At 55.7% G+C, this 14,183-nt stretch overlaps 1 protein-coding gene across 6 annotated transcripts in view; it reads left to right on the top strand.

Annotated features, from left to right (window-relative positions):
* The window catches only part of Pde4a (phosphodiesterase 4A), a 40,523-nt gene extending 27,312 nt beyond the window's left edge, over positions 1-13,211 (top strand). For 5 of the 6 annotated variants that reach the window (XM_058576504.1, XM_046436706.2, XM_046436708.1 and 2 more), the window contains 11 exons: positions 623-672; positions 851-963; positions 4,493-4,586; positions 6,434-6,654; positions 7,586-7,684; positions 7,783-7,947; positions 8,271-8,370; positions 8,565-8,719; positions 8,928-9,050; positions 9,443-9,625; positions 10,739-13,211. In XM_058576504.1, the coding sequence (XP_058432487.1) occupies positions 623-672; positions 851-963; positions 4,493-4,586; positions 6,434-6,654; positions 7,586-7,684; positions 7,783-7,947; positions 8,271-8,370; positions 8,565-8,719; positions 8,928-9,050; positions 9,443-9,625; positions 10,739-11,398 (1,963 nt within the window). In that variant the 3' untranslated portion in view covers positions 11,399-13,211. Of the gene's footprint in view, positions 1-622; positions 673-850; positions 964-2,852; positions 3,029-4,492; positions 4,587-6,433; positions 6,655-7,585; positions 7,685-7,782; positions 7,948-8,270; positions 8,371-8,564; positions 8,720-8,927; positions 9,051-9,442; positions 9,626-10,738 lie in introns of those variants that run through there. The other variant, XM_058576502.1, reaches the window with a different exon arrangement.
* Positions 13,212-14,183: the final 972 nt, after the last annotated feature.

The raw sequence follows: 14,183 nt of genomic DNA, 5'->3' as shown, positions 1-14,183 counted from the left end.
ATTTCTTTGGAGCCAGAGTTATTGAAGTTGAAGTGCCTAAGACACAAACTTATAAATACAGACTGGATGTCTGCATGCATGGTGGTGAGGCCATAGCCTCACCTGCTGGGCAAATGGCTTCTTGTGGTCCCTTCCTTTCCCTTTTGTAAAGTGGGAATTACAGTAGTGCTTCCGATAGCTATCTGTTGTGAAGAGTCCAGAAGATGATGTATAGAAAGTACAAGAATATTGCTCTGTACATAGTAAGTGCCCAATAAATAGGAGCAGTTCTTATTATTTTGGGGAGGTGGGTCTAGCTCAGAATTGCCAGTTGCTCTAGGGGTTGGGGACAGAGCCTTCCTCAGAGGATTGGGGAAGTTGAGAAGGGTATCCAAAGGAGCCAAGTACCTGATCCTACTGCTGATCAGCCATGTGCCTTGAAGAAGCCAGTTTTACCTGGTTGAATCGGTTTTCTGAAAAATGGGTTCTCATGGGCCTCACTGAGAGGCTGCAGGCCATGTGCATGGCAGCACGTTTGGATGCAGTGAGCACTGGGAAACAGGAAAACTGGCCTTATTTATGGAGAGAGGGAGGCAAGGATCCGAGAGTCCCACGGTGACTTTAGAGCCCCATTTCTTTACAGGCGATCCCCGCTGGGAGGCCCAACCCCCATCTGCAAGGCCACACTGTCAGGTAGCTAAGCTTAGGGGGTGGGAAAGGGCCCATCTTGCTGCCCCAGTGGAGGTGCCTCAGCCCTGGTGGCTGCCTCACCCTTTCCCTGGCACCCCACCCACCTGGCAAACCCCTGTCACTGTGGGCTGGGGCTCTGCCTGCGGACCTCTCAGTCACCATCCTGGGTGCCCCTTCTTAGAAGAGACGTGTCAGCAGTTGGCCCGGGAAACTTTGGAGGAGCTGGACTGGTGCCTGGAGCAGCTGGAGACCATGCAGACCTACCGCTCTGTCAGCGAGATGGCTTCGCACAAGGTAGGCGCACAGGGTTGGTGGTGGGGGCTGGAGGCCGGGGCGGGGCTGGAGGCCGGGGCGGGGCTGGTGGCCGGGGCGGGGCTGGTGGGTGTGGCTCACAATTAGGGGATGCTGGTGTGGTGGGGCGAATCCCTGGGTGGATCTGGTGGGGGTGGAGTCTGAGGTGGGGCCAGGTAGTTGATGGGGGAAGTAGGCGGGGCCAACACCTATGTAAGCCTGTGGAATTGGCCCAAGTGCCAAGCCGTGGGCAGGGCCTCTGGGTGGTACCAACAGCAACGTGGACGGCAGGGGTGGTGCCAACTCCTTGGTAGGGTTTGTGGAGTGGGACCAAGGACTCATGTTTGGGCGGGGCCAACCTCTAGTAGAGTCAGTGGGCGGGCTCAACCTCTAGGCGAGGCAGGTGAGGGCGGGGCTGGGTAAGGACTTAGGGGATGGCCCATCTTTAGGTGGAGTCAGCCCTTGGGTGGTAGTTGGAAGGCCTGCAGTTCCTGTAGATTCTGACTTTTCCCAGGGATGGCAGAACCTGGTGTGTTTGTGTGGGGGTCTGGTTTTACATCTGTCCGTAGTGACTTACCTGTCTTGGGGGTGTTGTATACTTGTACTGTCTGCAGCTGTGTGTGTGGATAAGGGTCTGGGTAGTTGTTGATTTGTTGGCTCCAAGTTTGGAGTCTGTTCTAAGGGGTGTCTGGGTGTGCACGGGTGATTATGTGGGGCTGTGTGACACTTAGGCCATGCAGATATGCGTTGGTTAAGCTGTCTCTCTAAGTGTGACTGTGTTTGCAGTGCTGCAGGGGAGGGGGCAAGCATTCCCTGTAGCTGTGCCCACTGCACATCCCCAGGGGGCGCCATTCAGAGAGCAGACAGTATGAATGATGCCTCCTGGAGTGCTGCAGCGTGGTGGCAGCCCTCGTGGGCGGTGCCTTTCAGGAAGTGAGTGTGCAGGCAGGTGTTCGCTGGGGAGTGCACATGTCTGTGGGTGGACGCTCGTCTGGAAAAGTGTGAATGTGAGGGTGATTGTGTCCCTGAGGGGGGGGTCAGGCAACTGAGAATGTGACTGTGTCTCTGGGTAGGGGTATGTGGATGTTCCGTGAAGGGGTGTGTGTATTTGGACATCTCTGGGTGAGAGTGTGAACATCCCCTTATGGATTTGTCAGGGTATGATTTTGTCCAAGGACATATGGCTGTTTATGTTTGTTGAAATGTGTGTCTGTGGGTGTGTTGAGTGTGTGGCTATAAGTATATCTAGTATCTGGGTGTCTGTCCCTAGGGTTGTGTCTCCTGAGTGTGAGTCTCCGTTCTTGGAAGGGGTGTGTCCATGTGCTCCGTTCTACACCTATGAACGTGTTGGGCGTCAGAGTTGACTGTCTCCTCTGCGTGCACATGTGTGTCATGTATGTGTAGGACTGAGGGCCTTTGGGTGTCCATGTGGCAAGTGCCTGGGGTGTGTGGTAGTGTCTGTGGAAGGTGTGTCTCGGGGCATTTGTGTGTCTGTGTGTCCAGGTGTGTGTTTCTGTCTCGGGGTGTGTACGTGGAAGAGCTGTGTCCTGCTTCCCTCCCCAAGCCCTGGCTGAGGCCCGTGGGCTCTGGTGCCCCTTTAACGCCCCCCCACCCCCAGCACCACCTGACTCCGCATGCAGCCTGCCAGTGCTGCAGTGAGCGCACGCACACGGTGCACACACAGAGCCCCAAGCCTCCGCAGCCTCCTCCCGGGACCCTGGCCCAGCACCCCCCCATGGGCAGGGGCCCCCCGCTGCCTCCAGCCACTGCCACAGGGGGGCCCATCAGGGCCAGTGGCAGGCAGACCATGTAACCAGGGCTGCCACAGGGAGCGCGGAGGGGAAGGGAGCCCCCAGCCCTGCTGGGCCGGCCCAGGCCCCTCCGCGGCTCCCTCTTCCACTGCCCCCCCTGCCCAGCACCCCCCCCCCTTGGCTGTTCAGCCCAGGACTCGCCAAGCTCAGCCTCTGTGTGCGGCAGCCCCGAGCGGGGCTCAGGCTCCAAGATGCCCCTGGTTGATTTCTTCTGCGAGACCTGCTCCAAGCCGTGGCTGGTGGGCTGGTGGGACCAGGTAGGGGAACGCAGGGTGGAGGGTGGGAAGGAGACCTTCCACCTTGGACCCTCTGGCCCCCTGGATGGGCTGTGTGTACAGCTGTGCACATGTGTGGCCCAGACCTGAAGGCTTGTGACTGTCTCTAGTGTGACCCAGGACTGGGCGTGGATGGCAGGTGGCTGGGGGTGTGTGGCCTCCCTTGGGAGAGCGGATCTCTCACTGGGTGTGACTGTGGCATTATCTGGATGTATATGTGTCTGCAGTGGTGTGTGTCCTGCCTGGGTCATGGTGTTTCCCTGTCTGCAGTCCCATGGCTCTGACTGTGATGTCGTGTGTTGGACCATATTCGTGAGCCATAGCTACCTGATGTTTCTAGGGCATGTGACCCCAAATATCACTGACTGCCTTATTGGATGTGCCCCTTGATTTGCCTGTCTGGGCTTTGTGACGCTGTGTAGGACGGGGGCAGTCTGGGACGCTGTGCAGTTGTGAGAGATATTTGTGTGTGTGCTTGCGCGCGTGTGTGTTATTGTGTCCGGGGTCTCTGGTCAGCACTGGGAGAAGTGACCACCCTGCCCCAGTGTTGGCCACCCTTCCTGCCTGGCGTTCCCCCTGCCTTGCTGGACAGAGTCTGCTCCTGATTCAGGGATGCTTTGGCAGAGCTTGGGGGCGGGGAGCCGATGCCCTTTCTCCTCCATGCACAATGTCACAGCAGAGGCCTGTGTGAAGTAGCATGGGGGGACCAGGTGGGGCCCCCAAGCCCCGTTTTGGGTATGCTGCATTTAGCTGTGCATCTCTTCACCTCTCTGGGGTTGGGGAGAGGGCTATGATGGGAACCCCTCTCCCTCTTCCCTGGGTGACCGAGCTGGGGTTTCTTTAGCTAATCATTCTCCCATGCCCTGGCCAGACCTCTTCCCTGAGGACTGGGCACTATGTTCCTCCTTCCAGTCTTGGCTGGGACTGAGGACAGGGATCCCACAGGGATTAGAACTGGGGTCTGTGTCTGACGAGACCTGGGCCAGGGGTGTCTGTGGGAAGGCAAGGGTTAAGGGGCTTCTGGCTTGCCCCCCTTTCCCCTGCTAGCAGCTGGTTGGAGAGGGAGTTGCTAAGGAGACTCCCATCACCATGGTGACGGGATTCTCCTAGTACCCCATTGGTTCCCTGTTAGGCAGGAGCCCCTCCCTTCCACAGGTGCCCCTCTGGCTCCTCTTTGGGAGGGGACTGGAAGGGGAGCCCCTCTTTCCTCAAGCAGAGAGGATTATGCTGATATCAGCACCACCCTCCTGGGCCTGGGTCCCCCATTCAGAGCTGGGAGGAGAGGAAAGGCTGACCCCCTCCCCTCTAGCAGCCTGGTAGAGGTCTGAGGCGTGAAATAGGAGGGGCTCCTGGGGTCTTCAGGAATTTGTGGGAGGGCTGGCACACACACAGCACCCGCAGCAATGACACCCTATCACCCCTTCCTTCTTGGCTCCTTCACCTTAGTTCAAGAGGATGCTGAACCGAGAACTCACACACCTGTCAGAAATGAGCAGGTCAGGAAACCAGGTCTCAGAGTACATTTCCACCACATTCCTGGGTGAGTGAAGGGCAGCATGTGGAACAGGGGGGACATCTGGGCTGGAGGGGCTGGCCCAACCCTGTTGATGTTGACCCTGCCCCTTAACTCCTCAAAGGTCAAAGTCACTATGCTTAAGAGCTCCCACACTCATGAGGCCCATAAATTAGTGGGACCACAACTTCTGTGGAAACCACAAATGAGAATATCTTGGGGGGCTAGGAGAATAGCTCAGTGGTCAGCATATGCAAAGCCCCAGGTCTCATCCTCAGCACCAAAAAATCTCTAAGCCCCTCCAAACTCAGTGGAACCCAGTGGAATTCTCAAACTCTAAACCCCAAGAGAATATTCACGCCCCCTGCTCAAATTCAAATAGAATTTCTAAACTTTAAAAGTCAATAGATCATATATAACAAATTGGAATAAAAAGTAATAAAAAAGAGGGGAAAATCAACAGAACCTACAAACTTGGATTAAACATCCCAAATTTAGAAGACCCCCCAAAATCAAGAGTTGCCCAAACTCAGTAAGTTCTCAAACTTAAGGAACCTCTGAGCTTCAGAACTCTAAAAGTACTCCCCCGCCAAAAAAATCTTCAAGCTGAAAAACCTCTGAATTCAATAGATTCTTCCAATTTGATTTGGCCATCCTTCCAAATTCAGTAGATCCTCCCAAACCTTATATCTCCAAACTTCAGAAGATCTGTAAGGAGCTGGGTACGGTGGCACACACTGTAACCCCAGTGACTTGGGAGGCTGAGGCCTGAGTTCAAGGCTGAGGTTCATAAATTCAAGGCCAGCCTCAGCAATTTAGTGAGGCCCTGTCTCAAAATAAAAAATAAAAATAAGAAGGTCTGGGAATGTAGGTCAGAGGTAAAATAAACCTGTAAGGGATCCCCAAACTTATGGGTTTGGGGCTGCGGATGTGACTCAAGCAGTAACGCGCTCACCTGGCATGCGCGGGGTGCTAGGTTCGGTCCTCAGCACCACATACAAATAAAATAAAGATGTTGTGTCCACCAAAAACTGAAAAATAAATATTAAAAAAAAAACAAAAACATAAGGGTTCATTGGAACCCTTAAGCTCATGGGGAGCTCAAACCCCTTCTGACTTCTGAACCCAAAGGCCCTCAAACTAAGGAGATTCCTGCACACTCAGGATAATTTCATTCTCACAATGTTTCACCCAACTCCAAATTCAGAAGATACCTCCAGCTCAAAAAAGAGGGTTCAGAATTGTGGAATGTCTGCCAGTGAGCGTGTGGCATGCCTCAGAGTTCTGAGGATCCTGCCAATGGGAGCTTGGCATGCAGATGACCCCGTCAGGTTCTGTCATTGACTGGAGGTCTCAGGTCACAATAGGTGTCCCTGGCCAGGCTCTGGAAGGCTTTGAAAGCTTAGGAGGTCCCCTGGGACTGGCCCCCAGGCAGGTGGTTGCTAAGGGGACCATGGAGCCAGAGATTCCCTTTCCCTCCTCCCTCCCAGTGATGCCCCCTCCCACCACTGCGCTCAGCCACCATGGGGGTGTCTTCCCTGGCTGAGAAGCTTCCCTGAGTATCCAGAGCAGGCAGTGGCTCTCCCTCGGGAACTCACCCCACTTCCTGACTTCTCACACTACCTGGAGACCAAACCTAGCAATTGAGTTGGGGACACCCCATAGCCCTTGGCCAGCGCCAGGGCCCCTGACCCAGCCCACCACTTCCCAAAAGGATTCTTATAGCCCCTTTGGTATTCAGCCCCCGAGTGCCCATCAGCCTGACACCCAGAAGGCTTTTACTCTTTTGGGTGAGGCTTCTGAGGACATGGGGTGGGGTGAGGTGCGGTGCCTCCCCAGGAGGTCTGGTCATGCCTGTCCCCCATCTTCTGCAGACAAACAAAATGAAGTGGAGATTCCGTCACCCACAATGAAAGAGCGAGAACCCCAGGAAGCGCCGCGACAGAGACCCTCCCAGCAGCCCCTGCCCCTGGGGCCACAGTTCCAGCCCATGTCACAGATCACGGGCGTGAAGAAGCTGATGCACAGCAGGAGTCCGAACACTAGCATCCCACGCTTTGGGGTGAAGACTGACCAAGAGGACCTCCTGGCCCAAGTGGGTGGGGGCTCAGTGGGGACAGAGGCCTCTAGATGCCCAAAGAAGGACTCCGTGTGGGGTCATATCTTAAGTCAGGGTCCCTGGAAGCAGAGCCTGAGATGATGAATGACCTCAAGAAAGGGTGGAGAGGGCAGAAAGGAGGAGCGCAGAGGTGGCCTCAGCCTCCGTCCACAGGGCGCTCTGAGGAGGCAGCTTGGTGGAGTTGAGCCCACCCTGACTCCGTGCCCTGGGCCTTCAGAGCCCTGAATCAGCTGTTGGCTAAGAGCTGCCTCCAGGGATGGATGGCATCACCCCCTCCCTGGGGGCAAGAGCAGTTTTCTAGAGAAAGGGTCAACCCTAAGCCACACAGCAAGCAACACTCCCTAGCAGCTGGGGGACAGTGGCATGGATCTGGACAGGGCCCCAAGTGTGTCTACTACAGGCAAGAACTGGCTTTGGCTTCTGCCGCTTCCAGAACCCTTAGTGGCTCGCTCTGGTGATGTTTATCATGACCCTCTTTGAGGCTGCCATTGGCGTGCTGTGTGCTCACCATTCAGTCACCTTGGGGTTCTTGAGCACCTACTGTGCATCAGGATTGTTCTAGAGGCTGGGTAGACAGAAAATGAGCCAGTGTCCCTTCCTCCTCCAACTCGAGGTGGGGGACTCCCGAGCAGTTTAGCTTAGAGACTGAGCTGGGTTCCCATCATCTTGGCCTTGGCACTGTGAGCCACAGGATCGTAGAGAAGTCACGCCTCGGTTCCCTCAACTGCTGATGGTGTTTGGTGGATAATAAGCACTTCAGAAACAGTGGGTGGGTTAAACTCTGTGTTCCTGGCCACTCTGTGACAGGGAAGGTGCTTCCTTTAGACCAGGGTTCATTGTTCCTAGGAAAGGGTCTCAGGGCCTTGGACCTGGCAGGCTCCTGACCGCCAACCTCCATCTCCACTAGGAACTTGAGAACTTGAGCAAGTGGGGCCTGAACATCTTTTGCGTGTCCGACTATGCCGGAGGCCGCTCGCTCAGCTGTATCATGTACACGATATTCCAGGTGATGGGGGCAGTGGGGAGTGGGCCGGGCTGTGAGGGGCACAAGATAAGGTGCTCCGGGCCGGCAGGGGTCATCGCCCTGCCCCTGCCCGCCCCCAGGAGCGGGACCTGCTGAAGAAATTCCACATCCCCGTGGACACAATGGTGACCTACATGCTGACTCTGGAGGACCACTACCACGCCGACGTGGCCTACCACAACAGCCTGCATGCAGCTGACGTGCTGCAGTCCACCCACGTGCTGCTGGCCACGCCTGCCCTGGATGTGAGAACCTGCCACCTCCCCCATCTCCCAGGTCCCTGTTTCCCTCTGGTTTTTCATTTCTTTCTTAGTGGTGCCAGGGCCTTACGCACGCCAGGCAGGCACCCTACCACCTGAACTCGAGCCCCAGCCCTGGTTACTGTTTCCACTCTGTCCCCTGACCTTCGTCTCTCTCTGACTCTGTTCCTCTCTAACCCTCATCCTCCTCTCTGACCCTCATCTTTCTTGACTCCCATCTCCCTCTGACCTCCTGTCCCTTTCTTTTCCTGTCGCTCATCCCCTTCATTCTAATCTCGGTCCCTCTGCCCCCATCTCCCTGCCCCCAGGCGGTGTTCACTGACCTAGAGATTCTCGCAGCCCTGTTTGCAGCTGCCATCCATGATGTCGACCACCCTGGGGTCTCCAACCAGTTCCTCATCAACACCAGTGAGTGGCCCTCCTGGGGTGGAGACAGCTGGGCTGGGAGCAGGACGGGACCAAATGGAAGTGGAACTGGCTAGACGGGGGCGCTGGGCTGGCACTCTGGAGGCAGTGCCCACTGAGCTGACCCAGGGCCATCTGGGCACAAGGCAGGGTGGCACCCATGGTTCCCTTCGCTGACCTCTCTGGCCTGGCTGCAGATTCGGAGCTGGCACTCATGTACAATGACGAGTCGGTGCTCGAGAACCACCACCTGGCTGTGGGCTTCAAGCTGCTACAGGAGGAGAACTGTGACATCTTCCAGAACCTCAGCAAGCGCCAGCGGCAGAGCCTGCGCAAGATGGTTATCGACATGGTGGGCAGGGCGGGGTGTGGGGACAGAGTGGGAAAGGAAGCCTTTGAGGTGTGGGCTCTGGTGAGGAGGGGTCTGAGTCTCAGACGAACCTCCTGAAACCTGGTCTGAGCCTTAGGGTTCTGCAGAGGGAAAACGGCCAAGGCCTGGGCGGGTCCAGTGGGCAGCTGGTGGGCGTTGGCGGCCCCTGTGACGCCCCCTTGCCCCACAGGTGCTGGCCACAGACATGTCCAAGCACATGACGCTCCTGGCTGATCTAAAAACCATGGTGGAAACTAAGAAAGTGACCAGCTCGGGGGTTCTCCTGCTGGACAACTACGCCGACCGCATCCAGGTGCCCCACAACCACCTTACAAGGAGACTGGACCCTTCTACTCCCCCAGCCCTTTAGGTCTGGGTAGCTGCCCCTGCCTTAGCCTCAGCCCCCTTCTCCTGTGCCACCCGTCGTCTGTTTCTTTTTCTCTCTGTCCATCTTTCTTTTCCAACCCCGCCTCTCCTTCCCGGGCCCCTTTCCTCCCCTCTCTCCTCATCACCTGCATCTCTCTCCTGCACCGTCTCCTCCTTCCCTCTCCCCACTCCTTCCCCACCTCTCTCCATCCCTCCCACACCCTTCCCTCCACTTCTTCTCTTCCTCCTCTCCCCACCTTTTCTCCCTGTGCCTGCACCAGGGCCCCTCTCCAGACTGACATGGGGCAGGGGCTCTAATGGGTCCCCTCCCCCATGCAGGTCCTTCGCAATATGGTGCACTGTGCAGACCTCAGCAACCCCACCAAGCCCCTGGAGCTGTACCGCCAGTGGACGGACCGCATCATGGCCGAGTTCTTCCAACAGGGTGACCGCGAGCGCGAGCGGGGCATGGAGATCAGCCCCATGTGTGACAAGCACACAGCCTCCGTGGAGAAGTCTCAGGTGCGTGCTGAGGGCAGTGAGGACAGGGGCCAGGCCAGGCCTCCCCCTCCGCTCTTGGCTTGAAGCTCTCACATCCGGGAGGGAGGCCGTGACGTCAAGTATTTCTCCTTTTCCTTTTCTCCCTTGATGGGAAATGGGCCATGTTTGCCCCGCTGCAGGGCAACTTGAGCCCCTGCAGTCGCATGCTCTCAGGCATTGCCAGCCGATTGACAGCATCCGCCAGAACCTCAGTCCGCCTGCTTTTCATGTTAATATTTTTTTAGTTGTTGAGGGAACTTTATTTATTTATATGTGGTGCTGAGAATCGAACCCAGTGCCTCACACATGCTGGGCAAATGCTCTCCCGCTGAGCCCCAGCCCAGCCCCAGCCATGCTTCTTACCTGACTCTTGCATACAGACCTGATGCCGGTTCTGCCTCAGTTTCCCTGAAACCCCACCAGTACCGTCTCAGTGGGTTTAGAGGTGATTGGTGGTGGAGGGAGACAGAACACGGACTGGTGAAGGCTCGCGGCCAATATGTGACGGGAGCATTTCTCACTTTGCTCTCTTTGGCGAAACCCCAGCTGGTGTGTCTGTCCTTTTCAACCTGGGCTTCTCAATCCTTGGTGGTGGAGGCTGCCCTGGGCATCATGGGATATTTAGTAGCATCCCTGGTTTCTACCAGAGCACATCGACCCCACCCTCCACATATAACAACCAAAAATGCCTCCAGGCCTCGCCCCATGGGCCTGGTGGTGTAAAATCAATCTGTTAATCTCTCTCTCAAAGACATACCAGCCAGGCAAGGTGGCACATGCCTACAATCCCAATAGCTCAGGGCTGAGGCAGGGAGATAGGGAAACCCTGTCCCTAAATAAAATACAAAAAAGGGCTGGGGATGTGTCTCAGTGGATAAGCGCCCCTGGGTTCAACCCCCAATTGATGTGTATATGGAAGTGTTTCATTTATATCCAGTTTCTGTTTATATCTCCTGTGGTTTTAATTTCTTGCTTGTGCAAGGGTTTGGGGAAGCAAAATTGCTAGGTCAAATGTTTTTGATTTTCTTAGCTCTCACCACACGGTGGTGCCATCTGCCGCAAGGGCCACCTGTTTCTACCTCTTCCCTCCCCCAGGTGGGTTTCATTGACTACATTGTGCACCCACTATGGGAGACGTGGGCAGACCTCGTCCACCCAGATGCCCAGGAGATCCTGGACACATTGGAGGACAACCGGGACTGGTACTACAGTGCCATTCGACAGAGCCCGTCACCACCACCTGAGGAGGAGCCCGCAGGGTTGGGCCATCCAGCCCCCCCGGATAAGTTCCAGTTTGAGCTGACGCTGGAGGAGGAAGAGGAGGAGGAGGCATTGGAAATGCAGGGATTGTCTGTGGCCCAGGCTGTATCCCCAGCTGAGGGGTCATCCACAGCCCAGGGACAGGAGGCGCGCTTGGAGGCAGTGGTAGAAGCATGTTTGACGCAGGGCGCAGACTCAGCGCGGGATGCACCTGTGACTCAGGATGGAGCTGGGTTCCGAGAGGAATCCATGGATGCTGTAAGCTGCTGCAGCTCTTCTGCCCTGTCTCTTAAAAGCCCCCTTCTGCCTGCCTTGAGGACCCCAGAAGAGGCCCCGGGCCTCCCGGGCCTCCCCTCCCCGGCGGCCGAGGTGGGGGCCCAAAGAGACTATCAGGCTGCCAAGAGGCCCTGCTGTGCCTGTACCGGGACACCAGGGGAGGACCCCCCCATCCTCCCGGCTCTGGGTGGGTGGGGGTCAGGTGGAGACCGTACCTGAGCCCCAGCCCCCTGACCCTGTGGCCCTCCCTGTCCGCTCTCACCCCCATCTTCCTGCAACCACCTCCTCGGATGCCTCAAAGACTCTTGGCCCTCCTGAGAAAAAAGAAAACAGAAACGTGGGGGGTTTTCTCTTTTCTTTTTTTCCCCTTTCCCCCTGCCCCCACCCATGGGGCCTTTTTTTGGACATGGGGGCTGGGGAACGAGGGGCTGAGGTCCCAGAAGGGATTTTATTTTTTGAATTTTAATGGTAACATTTTTAGAAAAAAGAACAAAAAAAAGAAGAAAAAAAAAAAAGGATGAAACACAGCAACTGTAGATGCCCCCATTCCTGGTTTCTCCCTTCGCCTTCAAGCCCCTGCCCACCTCCCACCCCACCCCAGTCCCAGGCTCAGTCTTCCGGCCCCTTGGGCTTCTCCACTTAGACCCAAGCACAGGCACCGGGCCCTTCCTGGGCTTTTCTTTGGAGTTTTGGAGGGTCTCTAGAACCCAGCGGGGAATAGCCATTCTGGGCAGGGCCAGGGGTAGGGGTGTCGCTGTGGGAGCCACTCACTGCCCCATCGCAAGTCTTCCACTCATTCTGCACAAGTCCAGCCACACACAGAGGGGTCAGCATAGCTGCTGACTATAGGGTGGTGTTGCCACACCGCCAGCTCTGCCCGAGACTTGAAGACACACGCACACATGCACACACACACACACACACACACACCCTCCTTCCAGCTGCTTCTCCTCTTGTTTCTGCCTTAATGATTCCTGTGGCCATAGCAGACAGGGTCACAGTGGCTCCCCGCCTACCTGCTCTGTGGGTGGGGTGGGGCCAGGCCCAGAGTCCCCATCCCAGGCCCACAGACACTCCACCCCCTCAGCGTCCTCCTGACCCCCTTCCACTTCCACACTCTGACTCGAGCCCCTCACCTTTTGCCCTAGGAGGAAGCAATAATGGTATATACCCACATCCCCCATCCTGGGCAACCCTTCCCACCCTGGCACCAAAGGATTTTCTCCTTTGTCCCCCTACCTTGCCAGACCTCTTCCCCTATCTAATCCCTGAGCAATATGACAGACAGATGCAAGGCCATTTTTTTTCCAAGCCATGGGGGACTGTTGGAAAGGAAGGACCCCACCCCTCCCCCTCTATGTTCTTCAATCTGGTTTTGCAGCCAGATGGGGCAGGGGCCTATCTCATTCATTGCCTGTCCCCCCAGTTCTGAGCACACGGTACTGTAGCCCCCACTTCTCCAGCCTTCCATCTGTCTGTCCACCCATTTCCCCCTGCTCCATAATGCTTAACAGGGTTCATTTTTGTAGTGAAAGTAGGTTGTCCCAGCCGGTGACCAGAATGGGCCCTCCCCTCCCCGCCCCCCTTTTTTCTTTCTTTTCTTTTTTTTGTATATACTGTAAGGTTGGTTTGTAAATTATTCTACAAAGGCAAAAAGGGAAAATAAACTCGCCCTTCCCTGGCTGACCCAGTCAGGAAGGTGGGGCAGGGGCTCCCGAGGGAGAAGTCCCCACCCTGCTGTATTATACATACTGTACCATAATCCCGGGCAAGGGTGCACTCTGCAGTTTTATGGGAAGTTGTGTCATCATAGGGGGCAAGGGCTGGGCAGAGCCTGCCCCCTGCCCCTTCCCCAGGAGCAGGGGTGACTGGCAAGAGACCCCCAACCCAGTCAGGGATCCTCTCCCCAGGGTGGGTGCAGGGCCCCTGTGAGCTGCTGGCGTGTTGTCCCCTTTGATGATCAGTCTGTCAGCCCATTGATGGATGATCGATCATTCGATCTTGTCACCAATTAAACTGAGACTTTCATCAATGTTCCTGGCTGATGTGGCTTCATTCCCCATCTTTGTTGACATGCCTCCCTTGGTTTGCGGAGATGGTGGGTCCTATTCCCACCCCTCCCTGAGCAGGTGGAACATTGTGAATGGATGGAACTGTGCATAGAACTCAGCCAGGTTGGCCCCAGACAACACAAGTTCAGACTAAGAAGTCTTCCTGGCCCTGGGGCTGGGATTCAACCCCGTCTTGGTGCATGCAAGGCAAGCACTCTACTGTGATCCACACCCCAGCCACCACCAACCACAAAGTCATTAAAAGTCAACAGAACTGGGTAAGCCCCACTTTTCTCACTCAGAGCAAGTAGAACACAGTGCTTGGGTTCTTCTGGTACCCAGCAGTCATCCCTAAAATTCCAAGGGGACCTTAAGGAGACAACCCCACCACTGGCTACTAAGAAAAGATCTCAGGCCAGATTCTGCTGAGCTAATAAATTTGATGAATAAGTATGAATGAATGTATACCTATGAAAGTCCCAGCATCCTGTCCATTTTAATGTTGGTTCCCTTCACAGTGAAAAAAAAAAAAAGTGGGGGACCTCAGTGGTAAAGCACTTGCTTAGCACATGCGATGACTTGGGTTCCATCCCCAGCACCACAAAAGTAAAAATGGATGTAATCTCAGCTATGCAGGAGGCTGAGGCAGAAGGATCACAAGTTCGAGAACAGCCTGAGCAACTGAGTGAGATTCTGCCTCAAAAATGTCTGGGTAGGGGCTGGGGATGTGGCTCAAGCGGTAGCGCGCTCACCTGGCGTGCGTGCGGCCCCGGGTTTGATCCTCAGCACCACATACAAACAAAGATGTTGTGTCCGCCGATAACTAAAAAATGAATATTTAAATTCTCTCTCTCTCTCCCTCCCTCTCTCACTCTCTCTTAAAAAAAAAAAATGTCTGTGTAGCTCAGAGTTAGAGCACCACTGGGGTCCTTCCGGTACTGGGAAACAAAAAT

This window comes from Marmota monax, unplaced genomic scaffold (genome assembly GCF_021218885.2).
Source record: "Marmota monax isolate L192 unplaced genomic scaffold, Marmota_monax_Labrador192_F-V1.1 WCK01_AAM20220418_F8-fsc00021, whole genome shotgun sequence".
NCBI classification, from domain to species: Eukaryota; Metazoa; Chordata; class Mammalia; order Rodentia; family Sciuridae; genus Marmota; species Marmota monax.
Note: the sequence above shows the minus strand (reverse complement) of the source record. Positions and strands in the feature narration are given on the sequence as shown.